The 25,207-nt window shown below is 40.3% G+C and overlaps 1 protein-coding gene across 4 annotated transcripts in view; it reads right to left on the bottom strand.

Annotated features, from left to right (window-relative positions):
* The window catches only part of mast3b (microtubule associated serine/threonine kinase 3b), a 32,284-nt gene extending 7,077 nt beyond the window's left edge, over positions 1–25,207 (bottom strand). Inside the window, exons 1-18 of one of the 4 annotated variants that reach the window (XM_072389285.1) lie at positions 24,622–25,207; positions 21,936–22,025; positions 12,990–13,078; positions 11,624–11,696; positions 10,259–10,279; positions 9,853–9,931; positions 7,918–8,075; positions 6,424–6,499; positions 6,054–6,263; positions 4,219–4,320; positions 3,601–3,733; positions 2,591–2,649; positions 2,000–2,091; positions 1,664–1,872; positions 1,281–1,419; positions 937–1,069; positions 665–830; positions 59–160 (exon numbers count right to left, since the gene is read on the bottom strand). In XM_072389285.1, coding sequence (XP_072245386.1) covers positions 59–160; positions 665–830; positions 937–1,069; positions 1,281–1,419; positions 1,664–1,872; positions 2,000–2,091; positions 2,591–2,649; positions 3,601–3,733; positions 4,219–4,320; positions 6,054–6,263; positions 6,424–6,499; positions 7,918–8,075; positions 9,853–9,931; positions 10,259–10,279; positions 11,624–11,696; positions 12,990–13,078; positions 21,936–22,025; positions 24,622–24,668 — 1,978 coding nt within the window. In that variant the 5' untranslated portion in view covers positions 24,669–25,207. Of the gene's footprint in view, positions 1–58; positions 161–664; positions 831–936; positions 1,070–1,280; positions 1,420–1,663; positions 1,873–1,999; positions 2,092–2,590; positions 2,650–3,600; positions 3,734–4,218; positions 4,321–6,053; positions 6,264–6,423; positions 6,500–7,917; positions 8,076–9,852; positions 9,932–10,258; positions 10,280–11,623; positions 11,697–12,989; positions 13,079–16,100; positions 16,536–21,935; positions 22,026–24,621 lie in introns of those variants that run through there. The other 3 variants (XM_072389286.1, XM_072389287.1, XM_072389288.1) reach the window with 3 other exon arrangements.

Raw genomic sequence — 25,207 nt, 5'->3', positions numbered from 1 at the left:
GAGGAAACAACATCAAACTAAATCAAACACTGCTATTATTCATCATCATCAATAGTACCCGTTCCCAGTCGCTCTAAAGGGCTCTGCCACAGCAGGCGGGTGATCAGGTCCTGGGCGTCAGGAGGCAAGACATCGTCTCCTTCTGGCCAAATGATTTCATCTGACCATCAGAGAAATAAGAGGCCATATGTGAGATCACAAAAAAAGCAGTGAGGTAAGCAGTCATTAACTTTAAAGATGCAGTCATATCAAAACATGAGCAAATAAGAGTGGTTTGCTTGCTAAAGCCGGATATTACTTTAGATTGTCATGGTGCTAGACTGAGTTATGTTAGTGTCACAATTACAAATGAAAACATCTGAATTAAATTGTGATGTTCTATTTTAGAGCGGGTTCTCTGATTAATCTGAGAACACAACTACAGTATATAGACCTGCTCTGACAAGAATGCAATAAAGTGCACAACTACTCTGAGTAACTTAACTGCAGTCAGCAGCAAAACTGTCAAGATTTTACTAACTTGACATTTTTAATCTTTGAAAGAAGTCAATTTCTTCAGCACTGAAACTGAAAACGACTACGGTAAATAACTAGATGGAGTAAAGTAAATAAATAAAGTAAGTAAATCAGTGACGACACAGATGATTTTTTTTTTCTAACTAACCGCTGACAACTTGTCCAAAAAGCTCTTCAGTGGTGTCTCCAAAAAACGGAACACAGCCGACCAGGAATTCATACAGGATGATTCCCATTGCCCACCAGTCCACTGGCTTCCCGTAGCCCTGTCTGAGGATCACCTCGGGGGCTATGTACTCTGGAGTGCCACACACCTGCAAAAGCAAACCAACAAAGATTAGTTTTGGTCAAAGACAGAATGTTTCCATAATCTCCTCTGTCCAAAATGAGTGTTCTTCTCCTCCATTTGAAACGTCTCACCTGTTTGTCAATAAACTCTCTCGTGTCTTTCTCCATATGACCCTCATACAGGTTGGTGGTCATGTTCATCAAGCCAATCTTAGACAGACCAAAGTCTGTCAGCTTGATGTGGCCCATTGATGTGATCAGCAAACTGAGTGGAAAAAACACAAAATCACACAAAACAGCACATAAGATACATTCACCAAATCCTGCCAAGACCAGAGTAAAAGAAGAAAAAATACAAATCTGGATCCTTACGTATGTAACTGACCAGTATCTGTGAAGTTATTTCAACAGTACAGTGCTAGTCTCATGCAAAGATGTGGAACAGGAGGGATGTGGGAGTTAGTTTATGTTCTCACTTGTCAGGTTTAAGATCACGATGCACAATGCCATAGTTGTGAAGGTATTCCAGTGCCAGGACTGTTTCAGCAAAGTACATCCTTGACATTTCTACGGGCAGCGGGCCCATGTTCTTGAGCAAGTTGGCACAATCTCCACCTAGACAAAACAGAAAACCATGAACCCTTTTTGATTTAAAGTTTCCCTTCATCAGACTCCTCTAAGTATCAAAATAGCACAAAGCAGGTTACTGAATGCTGATGCTGAATGTGACTGCTACCTTCGATCAGTAGAATCTGTTGGTTACAGAAAGTCTGTAACTTATCACTTGCTTTAAACTAGTTTAAACTAAATGTTCTTAACATAAAAATGCACTGGTTGCATGGGGCTGTCTGCACTTTACCTTCCACATACTCCATGACCATGCAGAGGTGACGCCGTGTCTCAAAAGAGCAGAACATGGAAACGACAAAGGGGTTCTCAGCGAAGGTTAAGATGTCCCGTTCCACAAACGCCTGCTGGATCTGGTTCCTCAGCACCAGGTTTTGCCGATTGATCTTTTTCATGGCAAACCGTTGGCGGGTGTCCTGATGGCGGACAAGATAAACCGCCCTGTTGGACAATAAAAACGACATTAAAATCAAAATCATTGACACTGAACTCATCCTTCAGGAAGAAGAGTAGCTTTGCTGTGCAATATCAGGCAATGAACAGTGAAACAGCTGACTTTACTGCTTACCCATAAGCTCCGTTACTGATCAGCTTTATGGTCTGAAAATCACTCTCAAGAGGTTTCCTTCGAGTTGGAGTCAGTGTCTGTGGGACTTTATTCTAAACAGATGAAGCAGAAACATGCTTGTGGTCTTTTGTTGACAAATGAATTGCATTACGAAGAATAACAATGACAACTTTCAGTGTTACATCTTATATTTCTCAATGTCTGTTTGCCACAGTGCATCAGGAGACAGTACAGAGCTGAGTTGACATTTATTTGTGTACTGCGTTCTGCATAAACAAACTGATCTGAACTCAACATTAGAAATACCAGTGCCTTAACAAACTTGTACTTGACTTGCAGTCACAGTTTAAAGAGCAACTTTTTATATTGATTTTAATCTTAAATGAGTGTCGGTTTCCTGTAACACACTTAGCTAAAAGAACACTCTGGTTAAAATATTTATGGTATCCTTCCACACTAAAATGGGGTCACTGCATTTCAGGAAACAAAAACATAACAAAAAATTCCAATCCTCTGGAGACACATAGAACAACGCTGAAAAAAAGTATTGAAAACAATTTAAAACAATATTCATTTTAAGGGCAAAAATACCTCTATTGTCGCTTCCGGTTCCACTGACACTGAAGGACTGGCTTCATACTGTACGATGTCTACAAACAGCAGGAAAAAGCAGGGTTTAATATTACAGAAACTATATTATCTGTTGTTCCATCTAACAGATTTAGATGTTTCACAGAGAGTGAACTTCTACAAACTGATGTGCAATATCTTCAGCATATTTCAGGGTTAAGGAGAGTTTTCTTTTCTTTAGTCTGAATTGTGAAATAAAAATATTAAGTGACATTAAGTAAAAACGCAGAGTGACAACATCAGTCTCATGCTGGTTATGAACACATTTCTGTTACAAGATGTGCGCTTTGAAAAAAAATAAAAAGAACAAAAAGGACTTCAATTAGCTAACACAATTCACTTTTACAAAATAGTTTGCATGTGCACAGTGCTACTGGACATCAGTCATCGTAATGCTGACCTCAATAAAGAGCCAGTTAATGCAGAAATGCACATCGAAACCTCATAAGTTAATCTACTCCACGTGGAGTACAGGAGGAGAAAGCATGAACTCTTTACTCTGTGCTCTTGAATTTTTGCCTTCACGAAAAAAAGGTGTTCATCCTAATCAAGCTAATTAGCACATTATTTAGCAAATGTTTCATCCCAACACATCCGCCTGCACATGCTACGCATCTTTATTACCTGGAACTTGCTAGATTTTAGTGTTAAGGAGTAACGGTAGTTTCCAAGAGATTATTAAAATGTAAATGTATGCAAGCAACTATCAGAACATCTTCTCCATATGGAAAATCTGTGGGGTAAGCATGGTAAAAACATGTCTTTACCATGTTTGGTTCTTGAGTAATCGTGTTCACAAGAATGTGTCAAAGAGTCAGATTTTGGATTGACAGTGTGAATCTACTCTATCATTTACCAAAAAAAAAAAAAAACAACAAACACATGCGAGCCGCTTTTAAAGCACCTGGACTCTTTCCCCCTCTGTGAGAATTAAGTGTGAGGCTTAGCTTGATTGCTGAGATTTCCATTACCTTCTAGCAGGTCTCGGGTCAGACCCAGCTGGCTGATGATGTACCGAGGGATGTCCGTCTTGATTCCCTGGCCCACTTTGGCATGACCCTCTGCTGCCTCAAGTAGGTGATAAAACTCCTCTGGGTCAAACTCCTGTCAACAGCATCCAAGAGTAATTAGTGTGGAGACTTTGAGGTCAGCCATAGGAAAGCAGGAAACAGCAAAGACGAGTGTGTGGTGGTAAAATGAATCAGTCTCTCAATCAAAAAGCTTAAAGTCTATTTACTACTTGTACTTATTTCCCAAGAATAACCCCAATTCAATGACCTGAAGTAACAAGCATAGCAAACGTGATGATAATGCGGTCGATATTTGAAAAGACATATTTAATACAGGAGGCCTAATGCATGTAAAACTTTAGCTGATGCTGTAAAGAGGATGCAAACACAACACAAATACTTTCAACTGACTTTTTTAACTGAAGTGAAAACATTTATTGAAGCGCTTTATGATGCGATAAGCATGCACTTTACTTTGGAGAAAACTGACATCACCCCCTTTTTTTCTTCTTTTTTTTACCCCCAAACAAAGCAATCTCAATTTTAATTAGGAGGAGATTTTCGTCTTTCACAGCTTACCAGACATTCAAGGAGACGAGCCGGCCGAGAGATTATGATGAGGATCTTCCGCACCAGCTGGGTGATGACAGTTACCTCCTCGCTTTCAGAGCGTTCATATGCCTGGAAAACAGCGAGGGAGCAGAGGCCGAGGGGAGAGTTCAGAACTTGTTCATCATGCCACAAATACGATCTCCCTGGGTTTTTTTTCGGATTTTTGAGACATAAGATAAATGGAAATTGATTTAAAAAAGAAAATAAATAAATCTTTCTACCCGATTAATTTTTCATTCAAAATAGAAAAATTGGATTTGCCAAATGATTCATCAGAGCTCAGTTATGTCAGTGGAATATTACTGATTAAAAGGTCAGAAACAGTGTGTCACAATGAGAGACACAACCTCCACCCGTGAAAAAACACCCAGCAAAGCACTCAGTTTTATTGAAATGGGAAACATGAATAAAGTAAACATCATGTTCCCAGAGTAGAGCATCAAAAGTAAGTAAGAGCAGAAGCTGTCTGACAAAACTACTTCAGTGACAACATCATTTTAAATTAAGAGGAAGAATTACTGGGTGGGTCTGTGTTAGATTGGATCAGAGATTGAAGAGGGACACTAGGAGGGACACTGGTGCGATTAGCAATTAGAAACAGAGTAAGTTGTGGGATTGTTTTTCACGGTAGGTTGGGTCTGTCACCATTGATGACATAGTACAATCTAGCACAAGCCCACAGGGTGAGTAGGGTCTTTATGAGTCATCCAAGAGCTTCCTTTTAGATGACTGGAGTCCATGTGCTCTAGTAAAACAGTGGCTGCATAGAACTACAAGTTCAGTTCATTTGCATGTATCACCACAGTAAGCAGGCTATGTGGCTTTTTTTGGCCTAGTTTGCTATTAACGGCAGAAAGAGGAGGAGAAGGCTGGTGTAACTCTGCTGAAACCACATCAATACTTCCCAAATTTACTGTAATAATTCAACTTCCCTCTAATTCCCGGTGGTCATCACAATCATTGGTTATAGTCTAATCCTGTGATGGCAGCATAACAAGACTATGTGACACTGTGCAAGAGTAAGAAAGAAGGTTTTGTTATTAAAAGTCACAAGGCCAGTTCCCAGCTGGGTGTCCTACAAAGAAAAACACAGAATACTCACATGCTCACTTAGTGTAAAATCAGCTGGAAGAATCTGGCACTTCAACTCACAATTCCCACAGAACCTTTTGGTTTTAAACGTGGTAACAAGTGAAAGTTCTTCTGTTTATTCCAAACTAACAGCATCATTTAATAGGTTAACAAAAAATGACTCCAGGTTTAACTTCTTTAAAATTACTTTCTGTACAGCAGATGACACTTCCCAAAGATACAATCAAGGTTTAAAACAAACCATTTATCCACAGATCACAAAATTAAAAAGAAATATGACCCAGGCACTGCTACAAAATTGTGTTTGTGGATGAATGCATTTCTTTCCCCAACAGTATGGGAACAGACTTATCAGTTCAGCTGGAGGACCATGCCTTCTGTCTGACAACATGCAGAGAAACAAGGGTGGAGGTTGCTATAGAAACCAATGTTTCAACACAGCGTACACAGAACTTATGACAAAAGTGCCTCTAACCGTTTGAGAATTTCAACAACCAGATCTATTGTGCTTGCTTTTGCCTATCAGATGTCTCCCTGCTATCAGATTTCAGTCAGGCTCAATCCATCCCCTTTAATCACTTCAACAAATGTGAGCGACAACCTGAAGAGCTCAGCTTCAGCTCTAAACCTGCAGAATGAAAACGTAGGAAGTTGACGTCACTGCTTGACATCATTCCTGCGCGATCTGCATCAGCTAGCTGTTCTCTCACCTCATGAAGCAGCTTTTCCAGCTTCTCCTGCAGCTCAGCAAAATAGCGGGTAGTAACCAGGCCTTTCTGGGACTTGTCCAGACAGTCTCTAACCAGCTCGACCAACTGGTGCTGGATGAAGCCAAGCACTCCGTCAGCCAACGGGAGGGAGCTGTCTGGAGAGCAGTGGGTGACAATCTCAAACAAGCGCTCCTCCATCTGGGCCGTGGCCTGCAGGGAGCACACAAACACACAGTTAATACATTCAAAGGACCAGTAATTCTGATTTCTGCTCTCGGTGTAATAACGCATGTGAGCAATGAAGTGATAAATACCCAGTGTGTGTGTGTGTGTGTGTGTGTGATTCAAATTTATTTCATGTAGTACGTACCTTTGGAAAACGTTCCCTGTACACATGGTTCATCATGACTATTTCATTATCCACGGAGACACTTGATCGCCCCGGGCTACAAGAGAAACAAACAATTCATATTGATCAACACTGCTACATTCATCAATACAGAACCTAATTAATCTCTCCTCTAGTTAGGATGGAGTGTGAAAGTGGTTATGTCATAGAGGCCATGAGAATCATCCAGAAGTGACCACCAGTTCACTTAAGTTACTAAACATCAACTTTACTTTTTTCAGCTCAACTTCATCACTACTTTTGACCTGCCAAAAACAGCTTCTACGCTGCTAAAGATGCACTCAAGGTGGATTTCATCGTTAAGTTTTAGTGTTTCTCTATAAAGCCTTTCATTCTCAACAAGACAGTTTGTTTTAACCAAACAGTGTGCGACATCGATTAGTCATTCGCTGCAACACGAGCTCAATAATTAGGCCGACGAGACTGAAAGATCTTGCTGGATGAAGCCTCAAACAGAAAACCTATCACATGCAATCAGACTCTTTTCGTCATGAAAGACACCTCTGTTACTCTGGACAGCTGCTGCCCAACGAACACTGCCGCAGCTCACCATGGCTCTCTGCATCGGTTCCCCCTCCCCCTCCAAAACCAACCCACCCTCGACTACAGTTCGACAGCTTCATCCCTGAGGCGCTCTGTTAGCTCGCACACCCACACACTGCACACCATGGTGCCAGAACACGGAGCACTCAAGCTCCGTGTTCTCGCACAAACAGCACAGAGCCGAGCCAACAGACAAAAGTTGTCAAAAATCACACAGCTCGGCAGCCTCCACCTGCCTGTGGACCAACAGGCATGCGCAATCAATCAAAAAGCCCCTGAGATGCTTAAAGCTGCATTTTCTGGTGAATATGTTTTGGTCATACTGGTGCAGAGAGCATTTCGACATCTGACAGTCTGCTTCTATGCAAGGATATCAAGGACCGCATGCGCTGTTCAAAACCGCAGTCGCTGTCATCAAAATTAATCTGGGATGTTGTCTTGCATAACCAGTCGTTAATCCCTTCAGAGGGATTATAGTTTTTGATCTGCATAAAATAATCACTCTAATTAATCTATTGATCGGCCAACAAACAATACATTTGATGTTTAACTTACAAACAGTTATTACTGAAAGTGAGCACTTTCATTTTTAAATGACAGAAGCTGTAAAAATCATCTTTAGTTTTGCTCTCTATGAGTTGAGGCTCCAGCATTTTTACTCAATGCAAAAATGAATACCAGCATCAAGAATACCAGATACCTTCTACTTAAGTCCAACCTTTCAGTAGGTGTATACAACTTTATCAAGACTGATTTACTTTTCTTCTTTTTTAAAATTTTTTTTTTAAATACATTAAGTTTTATGCTATACTTGCCACTCATATTTGCAAGGAGAGTTAAAAAAGAAACAATACACGGGTCAAAAAGAAAAACTAAATCATTCTAATGCAATATGAGATGGGGATTATCTACCTGAGGCTCCTTGATCGAGGGCGTATGACAGATGTGGGCCGTCCGTCCTCATCTGTCATACTGTCTGTGCTGCGAAAGTGCTTGAAAAGGAAGTGGAGCTCGTCTTGTGTCGGCTGGTAGGGTAGCTGATGAAGACGCTCCTGGGACGAGGAGGAGGACTAAACACACAAAAGATGGAGCCATTAGCCGAGAAGTTTATTCAGTGTCTTGTTTTCACCAGATTTACGTCCTCTCGTTGATTTATCAATGATTTAGCCACAGACGACATAATCACACTGAACATACTCTCAAGCTACCTGCGATAGTGTCAAATGCAAGATGTTGTTCAGATGAATTATAAAATAAAAACACCACCCTGTTTGTATTTGGCCTTTAATGTTGATTTCATTAGGTTTCTGCTGGTAGATACTGATTTGGTAAAGCTCTGAAATACATCTATTAATCCACTAAGCCTAAGTGGTTGACTCAGGACTCATAATGCCTTGTGGAGACAGAAAAGAGCCAGAGAACCAAAAAAAAAAAAACAACAACAACCCCCCCCCCCCCCAAAAAAAAAAAAACACAATGGGATGTGACACAATGAAACATTTCCCTGGTACACTACGAAGAATAATACGACAGCCTACCAACTGAGTGAGCCATGCTGAGACCAGTTTAAGCCGGACAGATTGAAAAGCCATTAGATGGAGCAATTTCTGTTTCTCAATGTCAAAAACACAGATGTGGTGAGCCCTTTCTGTCCTTTTGTGAGGAGATGTTGTTACTTGTCAGCCCTGCCTTTTTCAGTGGCACCCCTCTATAACAGGGATAGACCAGTACTGCTGAAAACCACAAACATGTTCAGTCAAGTTAGGCAAAGCTGTGACTAAAAACAAACAATTAAGGGCTTTTTAACTAAAATGGTTCCTGTATTGCGAGCTGGCCTTAAACCCTGAACTGGTGCTTTTTGAATCAAGAGGCTTGCTATTTTCTTTACTGACGGTTTAATCAGTTAAAACCATACAGTGAATGAGTTCATTTATATAAATTTCTCCATATAAAATCTTCATACCAACATTTGGCTGTTATTTATCCTCTGAAGGTACAGTGTCACCCAGAGGCCAACATAAGCCTCAAACTAATAAAGTTCAAAGTGGTTTGAACAAATAATGAGGCACATCAATTTAATGTGTTCATGTATTTGGGTTAGTAGCCAAAAAAAAAAAAAAAAAAAAACCCACAACATCTGCCAATTTAGAGCATAAACAATGAAATCCACAGAGGTTGCATCCACGTCTGCAGGACTAATTCTTTACAAGCTCAACAGTACACGGTGTACGCTGTGTGCAGTCGAATTCTGAGTTGAATTCTGAGTTACACGCGTTGTGAGCGAGGACCAGCATTTGTGACATCTCTTTGTAATGCCTCAGTGTGAAAGAGGGCAGTGAGGGCCTCTGAGGAGCCATGCTGTCATATATGGCATATTTTCACCAGAGACTTGGCACACTATCACGCCACCAGACTCTCCATCGGAAACTTTTCATCAACTCTGACAGGTTAGCTTCCAAAATATCAGGATAGCAGTTTGAAAATAAAATAAAATACTTAAGTTTTAGTACACCGTTATTGTGACAAATGGGATTTTCTTTTCTCGAAAGGCTGTCGTAAAATGTACTAAAGTATTTCATGTTAGATGACATGTAGTATCTAATTTATGTCTTATTAAGATGCCTGCACAAAGACGCTGTGAATTCCTTCAAACACCGAGTTCCACAGAGTGTGAGAGTGACTCACTGAAGCAGACGAAGCAGGAAAACAATTAGCAGTTTGTCATCATTTTCTGGCCTTTATTGCATAAACGAATGTGTTACTTGGGCCGAGCGAAGCGATAGAATTGCCTCCCTGCAATACATCAAGCGTGGAGGGTTAGGGTGTCATGTTGTTGGGGTGGCTTACCGAGACAGTGGAGCTTGGTGGATTGGTTCCATATCCAGATGAAGGAAGGGACGCCAGAGACCATCGTCTACCTTCAGCTCTGAAAGAAACGGATGCGTGTTATATAAGCCCCAGCAACATGAGCATTAGTTAGCATTTCTTATGAGAAATTCCTTACATAACAGATGGTGGAGGTGTCCTGTGACTACAAGAGCATGAAATCAATGCTTTATATTTCAAATCACATATAATAAGCTTCTCCTTCTCATCCCTTGATTCACAGCAGCCCTTTCTTTTGACCCAATGTAATGATTAAAAACAGAATCAAGCAACAGCCACACGGGAGGAGAAACCTTTGGTGGAAAACAAACAAAAACACAGCCTTTCAACAGCAAAAGACATGGTGCGAGAATTTTAAAGGAGCTACCTGTCAGCACGAGCCAAGTGACTGAGATCATGACAGCAACAGAGAGAAAGAGAAAAGCAGAGACAGGGTTTTAGTGAGATTTAGGATTCTTGCGCAAGTGATCCAGTGACCTCTGGCATTCAACTGAGGGATTAGTACTGACAACACTATCTCCCTTGCCAGTTTTCATTTGTCCAGATACAAGAAGTAGATGGCGCACCAAATCAATGTGACTGTATGTTTTACATGTAAGAAAACATGCATTACAAAACGTGGCAGAGGAAGGTTTGTGCTCTGCAGTAGACTCTGACAACACACAATCACTCAATCTTCAAAGTCCATTACGCGGACATGAAAAATGACTTGGGCACTGAATAAAGGTTCCCTCACGTCCATGACATTCAGAATGCTTTAACTGTAAGTGACTTTAAACCCTGATTCATCACGTCAAGATAAAAAAAATCAGGCCACTTCTGCGTAAATTAAATAATTGATAGAAGTTGATTATACCAGAACTTCTAAAATTTAAATATTTGAGGATTAAATATTTACCCATTTCCTTTAGCATGACAGGTTTTTCCCTGACGCCAGCAAAACATATTCTCTGAGCAGATGTGTTGGGGGCGAAGCACCTAAACCTCTCATGAGTTTTTAATCACTGCTCTTTGGGTTACTTTAAGGTGCAGTCTCACAAGCCTGGAGGAAGATAAGCCCGTTGCCGTGGGAACCGGTTTGAATGATGTGCGAGCGTGCTTTAGGGGTACCCTCTAAGTGACTGCGCCCATCCTGTTGAGGGGGAGTCAGCTGTAAGAAGACCTGGCAGAGGGAGAAAGGTGTGAACGCTCCAGGCTGAGTCAGCCTCAGCCGCCGTGCTGCTGTTTCTCCTCAGCTTCCTTCTGTCTTACAGACTGTCTGCCTCTGTTCCAGCACACACACCAAATCTTCCAGGAAACCCTGAGAACGCCATCGAGCATTATGGCCATTCTTTTTGTTTGCTCGCTTGTTAGTTTTTCTTGTATTACGTTAATTTGGGATTAAGTTGCAAAATCAAAAGAGGCCATATGGACTCAAGAATGAAAACTGACGGCATTTTCTGACACATTGAATCAGTTTAACGTGTACTGGCGAACAGCCTTAACATTTGAGTTTAAATGGGACTTTTAATTTGATTTTAGCTGTGATCGGCTAGTAAATGCGCAGGTCTCGACTAAATAAATATTAGCAACTTGTAGACTTGTGATTTAAGAGGGACCATTTATGTTAAAGACAGTCTAATGTGATTCAACAATTTCAAGCAAATCCAATATTTAAGAAGCTTTAAATGTGACATAACAAATATATCACTCCAGGGGGAAACAAAAGGTTTCGCAGTTGGCGCCGGCTCACCTTCGGGCAAATGGAAAGTTGAGGCAGGCACTCGTTGACACATTTCGAGGGCTGTCTAGAGGGCTGCTCGCAGCTGAAAAAGGACAGATGGAGTTGTTAGCAGAACAATTCACAACTGTAATAACAAACCTATGAAAAGAGACATGGCTGTGTTTACAAGAGGAAATTTTCCTAAAAGAATGACATCATGTCTACGCAGGAAGCCTCAATCAAGGGGGCATTACAACAGATTATCTTGGTATTATTTTTTCTTAACTTTGCACCATTCATCCGTGAACACTCTTAATTTAGGCGAAAGCCTCATCCAGCTTTGTGTTGCTATCATCTGATCTGGGCGCACAAGGGACCGAGTTTGTTTACACGCAAGTGGTTGAGCACCCAATTAGAGCTTATTTTACTCTGTGATTAGATAATCCTTTGGATGATTGAGTTCAAAAGGGAGAACGTCTAACATGCTTCTCTTGTGAAGAGCTCTTGAGCAAAACTCTTTTCACTGAGTGCAGCTGTCTGATAGCTTTAAGGGGCATCGCTGTGTCGGAGAGCAGAAGGATGACACCGACCATTTAGAAATCTTAAGCTCTGCACCTCGGCGGATAAAGTGAAAGACAAAGAGATGGACCAAGAAAGAGGTGGTCTTTTAGAATCATGACAAAACAAGTGGTCAGGATGGAATCTACACTATGTTCTTGATCACTGATTCATGTTATACAGTTATGCAGTTTATCCACTCCTGTTAAAGCTTTCAGTCTGGCTTTACTTCATATCACCTGCCTCCTCTAACTATGGGTCACAACAACAATACTTAAAATACAACGTGTCATCCTGGATATAATAATGATTACATTTAGGTTGTGCAAATTTAATCAGGTCCAGGGTTTCGTAGGAGACTGCTGCAGGTCCTCAAACATATCTAAATACTCTACGGCATAAATCTGATTCTGGCTGTAATGAGGAAAATGAAAGTTGGATATGGTCACTGTCGTTTAGTGACCATGTTAGAGGACAATGTTACAAAGCTCACTAGACAACAAACATTCAAGTGTTTTGTAACAAACATTCAAGTGTTTTGTATCAAACTGCCGCCGTCATGCTGCCAAGGCATCAAATTCACTGGAACACTGGAAATATCACATCAAGACACCTGCAAAACTGTGTCTAAGTTAGCTCATATGCTGAAATTAAACTGTTCTGAGCAGTACAGACAGGCAGAAGAGCCCACTTACTGCTCCCAGCCATGTGTGCATCGATTCATATAGTTGTACACTGCTCAGATTATTTTATCCTTCAAAGGTCTGAGGGGCGAGTGCAGCACGCTGCAGTGAATGAACACCGTCTGAATTTGAACTTGTGTCGAAAAGCATCTTACCGGTGTGGAGCGAGAGCGGGGAGAGTGGCCGGGACAGCGTGGGTGAAGGCGTGCCGACACCGAGGCTCTTCCTGTTGCTGCTGCGACAGCTGAAGCACAAGCGGGACAAGGGAGAAGTTATTTGGCCAGCCGTCCACCTCACACATCATTCATCTGCATTTCTTGTCGCAATTTGTGCAAAAACGCTTTTGCATTCTGAGCGACTGCAACTGCACAGTCCATGTCAAGCAACTGAGCAAAAAGAGAGCACATGCTTTGGAATTTGAAAAAAAAGCAGATGGCTTTTTAGGTGCAGCATCTTCTAGATGAAACCTCCCTGCCCTTGGTTCAAATGCACCATAGTCTGGTGCGATATTGACGACCTGGTCGCTGTGTTTTATCGACACACCAAAATATCTGTTTCCAGCAAGTTGCAAATAAAAATGCTTTATTTTTTTTTTATTCCAAAAAATAAAAAATGAGAGCAACCTTCAGTTGTAACTTACAACTCAGAATAGGTGTGGGCATCGCATGAAAATAAACGTAAAGCCAGTCGAGAATAAATAGGACTCGGTGCATTTGTTTAAACTGAGTGTAATCACCGTGGCTCTGACTTTATCCACCTATAATCACGTTTGACTCATGCAATGCTTCAGGTTGCCTCCATATTCAAGTATGAGTTTCTCCGTGTGTGTGTGTGTGTGTGGATAGAGAAGTGGTTTGCAGACACAAAAGCTTTATGATAGCCTAACAGCAGGCAGATTAAAAGACAATTGACCTCTACAGTAGTAAATCACTATCATCTATGTTCTGATTCCTGTGAAGCAGTGAATGATACAAGAAAAACACGTCTGTTGTGTATGTAAACTGAGACTCAGAGTTGTGGAGGCCCACGTATGGCTGAGATTCTGTTTGGACAGGCAACAAAAAAAAACCCCACAATGCTGTTTTGTTATGTTTAAGCGTTAAAAAGTCAAGAATTTTCCAATATTTATGTCACAGTTATTGCGGTTTTGTTAGCAAACTATTATCAACTCATCTGCCTTTTACTTTGTAAAACTACGGCACAGTGAAACAACTTCAGTCGTGCAAAGAGGATCTTAGTTTATATTGAAATTAAATTTATATTTCAAGCTAAATATCTAACTGATTATACTCTACAGCCACGGCTCGGTCGAAGCCATTTGATGTTAGCTTGTTTCATGGTGGTGGAAGACACTACTAAATGCTAGCAGAGCAAGGAGTCAAAACTCTTTTAAAGGCACATCTTTTCCTAAGAACACTTGATCTGTTAATACCTCTAACACACAGCGTGCCCTAACTGGCACTTCTTCTCTGTCCTCTGAATACATCTTACTTGCCAAAAGTCTCTACTCTGCTGACTGTGTTCCTCACTTGCAGGTCAGTTTGGATTAAAGCCTCAGCGAAGCGACTGTTTATATGTCTGTAAAAGTGTAATGTTTCACGTTTATTGCAGGAGTAATGCTGCTTATTTCACACACTGAAAAGGGTGTTAAAATCTACTTTCAGCCTTCCAAACTGTCAAATACAACACCTGATGCGAACACATCTGTCACACGCATGAAACGGAGAAACTTTGTTTTCCAGCCTTCTACAGATGAGGCTTAAGATACTTAGCGCGAGGCACTGCAATCTCTTTGTCTCTGCCCACTGAGATTTAACTCGACCAGTGAGATTATTTCTGTCTTCAGTGCAGCTCTGCCTTGAGAAAGGTTACGTAACCACAACTCTGAAGCTGCAGGCGAATGCAGGACACAACAGCGTGGCCATATCAGATGAAGGGGGAAACTGATGAGAGCCAAAAACACAAAAAGGAAACCTCCTGTCAACAGACTCAAAGCTAAAGGGGGTATGTGCACTAACAGCAACAGCAGGACCAGCCTGAACCACAGATGTCCATATCTGTAGGTGTTCTAGTTTCTGTCACATCCTTAGGACCTGTCTTGGTACAATTACTGAGGTTATTGGCTCTAGCTGTCTTAAGACGGACCAAAGACCATTAGGCAGACCATAATTCAAGAGGTCCTGGTTAGGATTACGGGTTTGGCATGGCAAGGCAAGTTTATTTGTAGAGCACAATTTATACACAAGGCAATTCAAAGTGCATGGAGTGGTAATGGTTAAGAGTAGGGCTAGGCTTTCTGTACAGACTGAAAAGTCTTAGCAGCGTGTTTAAAAGACATGCCGAGGCTAACAAACCTGTAAGCTTTGTGAGTATTTGAGCTTGTTAAATGTAAGACAAAACAAGGGATTCTTGGACTCCCTCCCAAAATTTAATGAGTATTTTTCTCCACCTTATTGATGACAATGAGGTGAGGAAAATAATCTAAAGCTAATTTGCTTAAATGATTAATGATCGCTGCTCCAATTGATCAATCTTTGGAGCAGCAGCTAAATTCACTCTTTAGGTCTTCATATTTTTTTTTCTGGGCGAACAAAAGTTAGTTTAAGTCTCTCTGATTCTGGAGGGCCATGCTGGGCCTTTTCAACTCTTTGCGAAGCTCATTCATCAATACAATGTCTGACAGATAAAGAGACAAAGATAATGCCTGTTCACAAACCACAGCGGATCCTGGGTGACATCCTGCTCTTATTCAACAGTAAACAGGACTTTATTACCCTCCAAAAGTCCACCATCAACCACCATGTTACCAGAGAGGTACAGATAGTCTTGCATTCACTTCCAACAAGTCCATATTTTCATGATACATCTGCAAAGAGCACTTGGGCTTCCACCAGTGAAGCATACATACAGACCAGCTGTGAACTGTTGAATCCACTCAGAACAAAGAAAACTGAGTATTACCTGTTGTTCTGCCTTCGATAAGATCAGTTTTAGAGCTAAACTGTCTGCAAACTGTATCACCACTTCTCAGCCTCAACATTTTTCAGTTAATGGTTACCTATAAACATGCAGACCAGGGATTAACATCAAGCAGCAGCTAGTTTACGTCCGAATTGTTTTGATAGCCGAATATCATAGAATTGGAGTCTTAACAACGACCAGGCGAAACCAGTGCACCTACGTGACAACATTTCGACACCGTAAAAGCCCACATATAATCTCTTGAAACTTATTTTAACCTCCAAATGCAAACTCTTGGTAAGTACCTCTTTGAGCGCTTCAGCAACGCTCGCGGAACAAAATGGGACTTGTTCTGGCTCGGGACCGCAGACCAGTGACTCGGATCCGACATGCTGGAGAAGATTCTCGCATAACCTCTTTTGAAACTTAATGGTGAAATCAGAAAACTAAAGCTTGACTGAATATGAAGCCCACTCCTCCTCCTCCTCCTGCCGACCCCACCATCGTCTCCACTTCTCGGCGGTTCCTTTTGTATTCACGCCGAGCCCGTCTGCCTCGTGTAATAGTCTCAACGGCTCCGGAGCAGCAGTTACATCGTACGGTTCGCAGTTTGAGTGAAGTCCTGTCTCCTGTACATCACCTCCTTGACGGGTTGGCAGGTGTGTATGATACCGCTCCGGCAGCCGCACTCCTTATTTCGCCCAAACAGCCGCTTCTCTGGCTGCTTGTTTGACCGTGTGAGGAAGCTGGAGCCTGATGCTGCGTTCAGGTGCTGCTCGTTATCTTTGCTTATACACTTTTGCAAAAGCCGACTTCATCAACTACCAAACTTTCATCTGTTAAAAAAGACAGTTATTTGTTTCTCTTGTCACCCTAGGTACTAGTGTTTTTTTTGTTGTTTTTTTTTGTAGATTTTTTTTCAGTGTCAAAACAGATGTTTGGGTTCCATACACAAAGCCTTTTTTCCCCACATATATCTTAAAACAAAAAGTAAAGGGAGGTCCAAGCTGCATCAGAGCTAACTAAACCCACTTTAAATAAATCCATTTAATCAGAAATCGGATTAAGAGAATATAACTGATGAGATTGGAAAACCTTACGCAATGTAATGATTTACAGTAACACAAAGTAGTGAATTGTCATGTTGGAAATACTGGGATAAGCAAATGTTAAGTTATCAAAAGTTGGCATTACACAACTTGTTATGGGACTTGTCCTGGCTCAGGACTGCAGACCAGTGACTCTGATCCGTTGTCATGGGATTATCACCAAATCCACAATCCAACATTCAGTTAAAGGTTTGATTAAGAAATATTCAAATAAATATGGTTAATATGCTATACACTGCACAACGAAAGCTTTTGATAAACCTGCAGTTTGGTCATAGAATGAAAGTCAGGACCAATTCAAGGCTCACTGAACAAGATTATTATTATTATTTTTTAAATTAGCCAGAGTTAGCCTCGCTTTATCCTTAAATGCACGTTTTGTTGTTACAATATGTTAGAAATACTGGCAATACATAGAACAAAGGCTCAATTCCTATAAACTGTCATACAAAGCCATTTATATCACACAAAGATTACAAAAACAACCGAACCATGAATAATACTTTCTCTTTAGTTATTTACTGTATGAGATTCACCCCACATCACCAAAGTAGCAGATGGAGATTAATCCGTTTTATTTCATTGCAGCTAAGGGCAGTAATAGATTGAATTAATGCACTGATTATACTAAAATTACAAGCAAAAAGACTGCTGTCGATTGTAATCCTGAAACTTCAAAGCACACTGACTCCCTTTATTCACTGAAAATTGTCAATCTATAAAGAAACTTGTTCTCTAATTTACAATTGTATACTATATGTGGGCTACATTAGGTTGATATGATCACATATGCTGGCTCTTAACAGAGTCAAACTACGGTTTATTAGTATTAGTACACTTTTCTGTGAGGGTACAAGGTGAATGTATAGTTAAACAGCTGTTAGCATAACCAAAATATTCAAATACATAGTTGCTAAAAGATGTGATGTAATACTAAAAGGATAAAATGTCAGTAATGTCAACAGACTACAGTCAATTCAATTCTAGGCTACTTGTCCGATTTTTGTCAAATGTTTGGCCAAAGGACCGCAGAAAAACAAATGAATCCATTTCATATAAACATGACAGACATGATCAAAGCAAGTGTTAAAACCAACAACATAGAATTAAACTGCCCCGGTAAACCTGCACACGGTTTAGGCAGGATGTACCTCCAACGTTTACCTCCTTGCTCACTCTTTAGTTCACACTATAATGACAATTTCCTACAGGTTTGAAAGCATCTTAAGATGTTGTTGGATTATACCAGGAAGAGTGGGGTTGAGGGAGGTTCCTGCAAACTGTTAAGGTGGTACATTCCACTGCGTTAAAAAAAAATTCTACTGGTGTCACTGGGCATTTGCTTCCGTTTAAATTAATTTCAGTTCAGGAGAAAAGGGTGTAACACTATGATGCAATGACTAAACATAAGATCTGCAAAGTTACGAACAATGATAGCAACTTCAGAATAATTCAAGAAGCCAGTTAAAAGAAAAGAGGCAATGACATAGGTCTATATGAGTGTTATGTGTGTGTAATGTAACTTTATTTCAAATAGTTGTTATTTCCTCTTTCTGACAGTAAATGAAAATCCAATCCCTTGTTATGTTTTCAAAACATTGTGTCTTTTACTATTTGAAATCATGTGTATATTCATGCTTTTCAAATGCAGATAATGGTAATTATCTTGGTTTGTGTATGTACTATATATGTGTATACTTTATATCTTCGAAAGCTTTTTTAGAGAGCAACATGAACATGTTTTTTTTAATTATTGTAGACTACAAATAAACTTTATTGACCTGACCATGCAGCTTTTTTCTTGATCAGCTTTTTTTAAACATATTTTACTGCAGTTGGTGATGTGTATGGATTCATTTGAGCATTTTAGCAACAGAATTCTACATGTAAAGAAATATCCTGTTTTTTAACCTTTTCTCTTTAGAAGGGATGATAAAGGGTCAGGTCAAATAGTAAAAAAAAGACCCCCTGTCCTTATTTCCTAAGCTCTTTTGTTTTCAGCCCCACTTACACTAAGCTGTGATGTGGGTCTGCAGCACAGAAGCTGCAAATGTTCCATAAATACTCAATAAGAGTTTTAGATACTTTATGTATTGTAATATTGTCACATTATTACATACAGGTTGTGTCATATATATCATACTAGAGGTAATAGAGGAAAAATACTTTATCATCAAAGCTTGTAACTGAAAAATGAAACTCACCCTCACCCACACTCACCTCTTGTACATATGTTTATGGATATGAAACACAGTTAATACGTCTGGATGAATATAATCACGCGTTGCTTTAATACTGGTGCCCGCAGGGAATTGTGAGACAGAATTACCTTTCTCTCCAAAAGGATGGTCCAGTTTACCCTACGCTAAAGGAGATAATTAAGGAAGCATTGGAGCCCCTTTCCTTAGCGTTTGGAGAACATGTAGAAAAAAAAATCCTAATTTAAGTTATCAACAGGAAAGTTTAATTATTTAAATTATTTTTGCCTAACAAATACAGTTTTTGCCTATTCACCTGTAGTTTCTACCCTTCAGACATATGCTCTGTAAAAGTGTGTTTAATGTCTCTCTCTTTACCAAATATAGATCCTTCACCTTGTACCAGGTAGGTAGTTGTCTTATTTCATGTAAACATGATTCTTCTTCTATATTGTCAAACCAAAGTGCTACATGCTCAATGTCCCAGAATCAAAGGTTGATGTCAGGAAGCAATTTGTTTGACTCCAATTATAGAATCTGATGCAAGAGAATGAACATGCTTCTGGATGGTGAGACATGGTTGTGAGGAGGGGTGGGAGGTGTGTTCGGGTGCGGAGTTCGGGGACGGCCTCCATTGTGAAATGGTGTGAGAAACTAATGCAACCTGTCTGCCATAATGTGGCACGACACTGAATTGAAAAGTTAATTTCGTGTCAGAGAGGGATTCTTACATTCAGAGTAAAAATGATCTAATTTCTTAATAGAGCAAATGAGATTCATCAATGTACAGCGCGCACTGTGACAGCCTAACACTGCTCACACATCCAGACACATGCTGGAAGCAGCCGCCTCTGTTTGCAGTGTTGCCTTCCTCAACAGCACCCAGCTCCGTTGCCAAGCAACCCACACAGGGACAACTGATAGGTCGAAACAAAAGGACATCAATATATTGGAAGAAAAGAAAAACAAAAACAGAACAGTTCCGACTTGTGACACGTTTTCTTTGTTCCCAGTCATTCGTTTTATTATGTCTCACTGTTTGTAGTAAGAAAACCACTCACTTCGGTTCAATGTTACTGTTATTGATCTGTTAATAAATGTGGGCATCTTTTCCCAAAGAGTTTAATAAAAACTTGTTTTTTCATTTCAAACCTATTCCGTCTGTCCTGACTTATTGTATTTTAAATCTTAAACACCCAAAAAGGTTAAGATGTTGTAAAATGTAAAAAAAAAAGCATGCAATGATTGTCAAATCTCATAACATATAATTTGATTCACAACAGTATACAGAAACGTCAAAGGATGTTGAAAGGGAGACGGCTTACTTTGTCATAAGAAATATCAGCTCATCTTAAATTTAATGGCTGCACCATGTCTAAAAAAGTTGGGACAGGGCCGATAAAAGCTTGAAAAGGAAAGTGGTCCCAAAAAGAAACAAGAAAAAGAGTGCCTTCATATTCTGGATCAATTACAGAATAATGTTCCTCAAAGTAAAATTGAGACTTTGAATATTCCATTATCTACCATTTGTAATACCATCAAAAGATTCAGAGAATGTGGAGACATTTCTGTTGGTATCCACAAGGGACATGGACAAAAATCAGCACTGCAATAAAAACAGGCATGAATCTGCCATGGAAATAATTCCATTGGCTTAGAAAAGTCTTTCAGAAATCATTGTATTTGAACATAATTGACCATGTTGTCACAAATGCAGGTTAGAGTTATATCATGATAAGATGATGCAATGTGTCATGATGCAGAAAAATCTTTTCTGGGCCGAAGCTCATTTAAAACAGACTGGGGCAAAGTGGGAAACTGTTCAGTGGTCAGAAGAATCAAAATTTGGAAATATTTTAGAAATCATGGACATCAAATTCTCAGCACTAAAGAGTATAGGGACCATCCAGTTTGTTGTGAGTGCTCTGTACAAAAGAAAGGCATCTCTGAAGGTATTGGGGTGTATTAGTGCCTATGGAACTGGAGACTTGCACATTTATAAAGGTAGCATCAATGCTGAAAGGTATATACAGTACTAGATCAAATACTGCATCTGTTACAAAAGCATGACATGGTAGGAAAAGTCCTGGTACTGGACTGGTCTGCAGTCCAGACCCTTCTTCAACTGAAAACATTTGGCACATCATGAAATATAAATTATGGGGATTAAGGGTCCCTGCATTAATTGGATTAAGTGGGTAAAGAAAATGATTGGATGGATGCTTCCAATAAATTCACTATTAAATGAAATAGCATTCTATATGTTATTGTGAATAAAATATTGGTTTATGAGATTTGGAAACCACTGTATTCTGTTTTTGAATACATTTTATCCAACTTAAATTTGCCGTCCCATACAGGTCTACGACAAACATCAATCCCAAATGTTATTACTTTGAGTTGTAGTACCGTATGGATATGTGAGCAAATCAAATAAAATTTTAATATTTTTGAGGCAGACTTGAACAGTCTTAAAACTTTTATTTAGTATTTTTTCCACTTCTCCAAATGGTGTGTTCTATCTTTTGTTCTCTATTGTTACCCATAGTAATGTGTGAAAAATTCGACCTCCTCACTCCCTCTTTGGAGACATAAATCTTTTAAAGTAGGTCATGAATCATTTTTAACAAATATAAACAATATCCCAAAAAAATCTGCTCCCTGAAGTTTTAGCAAGCAGGACAATGTATGCACGTCTTTCGCAAAATAAATAATGCTCAGGTTGAGAATAATGTGGTACAAAGAAATAAGCCCTCTCATGCTGTGATTACCATGCCTGTTGGAATAGGACCAGTTAACTGTCTTGAGTCTGCGTGTGACCTGGCTGTCTTACCTCCAGGGATGAAGGGTTTGTAAGGGGCTGCAGGGGCTGCAAGGGCTGCATGGGCTCAGGAGGGTGGGGCTCTGGCAAGTGGGTGATAAACTGTAAGGCAAGACATGGTCGCATGGATTAGTGCACTGACTCAGCAACTTGGCGTCAGAGCTTTGTTCAAGGGTTAGAGGTTGGCAGCCGCCACTTTCTGGCTGACATTTCCAGCTTATGGTGACAGACTCTCACCAACTGCAGGGGGATGCTGCAGCCTGTCTGTTTGCATTGCTTGAATGCATCACTGAATGCATCTGGTGAGCCGGCGTCTCATCTCATGTAAACTCTTGCACAAGAGAAAGTCAGTAACTGCGTGCCAACACACTAAAGAGGAAATGTCATCACCTAAAATGGAGTAAAAACCATCTGATGCAACCTTTCATTGTACTTGTGAGTGTCTAACACCTGACAACACACTGCATGTTATGACCTTGACACAGAATTGAGAAACAAGACCTTTTTTTTGTAAACAACATCTGACTAGTTTTTAAAATCTGTAAAAAGCGAGACACTTTGCACTCCTCTGCACCCAACACATATGATCTCGGAAGTGTATGATATTAAATTCAAATCTTGCACTACTTTATACTTTAATGTACCATCTTTACATAAAAATATGCATACTCAGCCAACTCAGTCACCCTAAAGTCTATACTGCACTGATGCTGACCCAGCACAGAGGCTTTTTACTATTGATTTCCCTGCTCAGATGTAAGTTATGTATGTGCTTTCTGAGCTCCACAAAGCTGCTATTGTCTTGGTGCTGCAGAAGATTCTCAGTGCTAAACACAGTGCTGGCTACCACAGCACTAATGAATGTGTTGTCATAGTAATGCAGGAAGGATGGCAGGAAAAACAACTCCTCGCACAAAGACTCCTCGTTCCATAGTGTCGACTCATAATTATACAACGCATGCCAATTATATTCACTTTGACGCATATTCTCCTTCTCTGAACCAAAGTCCTCAATGATGCTTGATTGATTTCCATACTGCATTTTCTTAATATCATTACTTCATACACACTCCCGTCTAAAGTGTAAAGTGAGTGGAAAATCTCAGACTGACTCACTGGTGGCATTCACACTGAATTTCTGATTGTCTTGAATGCTCAGGGAGACTCAGTGGCAACTACAACTGCAAGATGTGACTATGACTGTCTTAACTGCAAAAGTTGCAATCATAATAAGCTAATTCAGAGTTGGGATCAGAATTCTTAGCTTATTCCGATATATTTTGGCCTTACTATTATTTGGTTTAAATTGTGACAATAAATCACAAAAAAGCTCCTAAATTTGAAAATATACATACCCGCTTCAAGGCAAATTAAATTTTGGAGAGCTGTCTGTCTTGAATCTGAACTGTAAATTAATCTGAATACAAAGAAAGGTGTATGCCATACTGGTCATGCAAATGCTTGGCTCTGGTGTAGCATCCATCCAGCCATCATGAAAGCCCTGAACCCCTCCCTGCTTGCTGAGCATGAAACCTCCTCTATATCTCTGCTCTGCGCGGGAACAGACACTACAGAGTGCCTAAAAATGAAAATGAGAGGAAAACAGCGCATGCTCAGCTGAGATGGTCCACGCAGAAGGCAGATGGATGGATCAGAGAATGAGAATGTGAGCAGGGAGCTCCTACGACTTATGGATCAGCATTTAGTGGGCATCACGTATCCCCCCTCCTCACTATATAAAAAAAGGCAACATTCACTCTGGAGGAAGAGTAGGCAGACATAAGACTGCAGTCATGTCCTTTGAAGGAGGTAGAAATCACAGGTTAGGAATGATAAGGAAATCACATATTTGTCCTCCTAAAGTCTAAAAACCGTTGGTCTATCAAGGTGCTGTGAAGGGGAGCATGTGATTCATGCAGGAATCATGCTGTGAGGAGAAAAACAGAGGAGGCAGCAGAGTTGAAAAACCACAAAAAAATCATGAGGACAAAATTCACATTGAGGCATGAGCTGCACCTCTCCGGCCTTATTACAGAATAATAAAAAAAGTATATATATACATATATATATATATATATATACACACACATATATAAATCTTTAGTCTTTAATCTTGAACAGAAGGAAAATACAGGGGATTGTCGAGCAGCCCTAAAGTTTGAACTAAAGGACTTCATCTCCTCATTTTCACGAACTGTGTAAACAGATTTCCAGTTCAAGGTTGAGGGCTGGATTTTCCCCCACCTCTGTTTAAAAACTAATAGACGGGCAGAGATGGCCAGTATTAAACCTCGGTTTTTAGGTTATTGGTGGCACTGAGAAAGATTAAAGTTCATTAGAAATGCTGGAAACTGATGAGGTACCTTTAACTTCTCAAGCATGTGAATTATAACCCCGTCTTCTATATAGAGCTTGTAAGACTAAACTGAAGCTGTTTGCATAAATAAGATTCCATTACTGTGACATGACGGATGGTTTTAAGGGTGAACCATAACCACTTTGAATTAAAAGATCAGTTGACACTGGGGCAGCATCTGAAAATCTGAAATTTTCTTTGTCATTACATGAGTACAACGAAAAGCATCAACACAACTGGGCAAATAAATGCTGCAATTTCCCTTTTCTTACAACTTCAGAAGACAACAGTTTCACGTGGTTACAGCTGCAGCAGAAGATGAAAACAAAAAGCAGAACTTACTCCAGAGTCAGAGAGGGGATCTTCAGTTTATCGCGTCTTGACTTCATTCTTGCTGAACACCAAGCGGGAACTTCATTTACCACAGCTCAGCGCCGCACGATCTCACCGCCGACTTCCAGCCTTTCATCGCTGCTGTGGGCGACTAAAAATATAACAGGGTATCGTTTACCAGCGGCTTCAGCAGATTCCGATTGGGTTTTCCGTGGGAAAATGTACAATAAAACGCAGTAACATATACAAGCAAGTGAAACTCCTCTCTCTTGGCAGTTTTGCACCTTTTGCTTATCGTCCGTTTGGGAGGCGCACCGGAGAGAGACTGACACAAAACAGAGGGAGCGACGGGTCACCGCTACCCTCCATGTGACTGGTGGGTAGGGAGGGGTGAGGAAGAGAAGGGGAGTCTGTCGGAGGGTTGGGGGTGGTCAATTTCCGTGGTGGGTGACAGCAGAGGCGACTCTGTGCGAGGACGGGGAGAAGGTGGTGATGGCCCTGAGATGAGATTTACAACCCTAATTATTCTGTTTTTTATTTTAAAAAAAGAAAGAAAAACATTTTGAGGTTTGTTCAGCTGACATGAAACATTCGG

The sequence above is a fragment of the Leuresthes tenuis genome, unplaced genomic scaffold (genome assembly GCF_036924035.1).
Source record: "Leuresthes tenuis unplaced genomic scaffold, fLeuTen1.0.hap1 SCAF_7, whole genome shotgun sequence".
NCBI classification, from domain to species: domain Eukaryota; kingdom Metazoa; phylum Chordata; class Actinopteri; order Atheriniformes; family Atherinopsidae; genus Leuresthes; species Leuresthes tenuis.
Note: the sequence above shows the minus strand (reverse complement) of the source record. Positions and strands in the feature narration are given on the sequence as shown.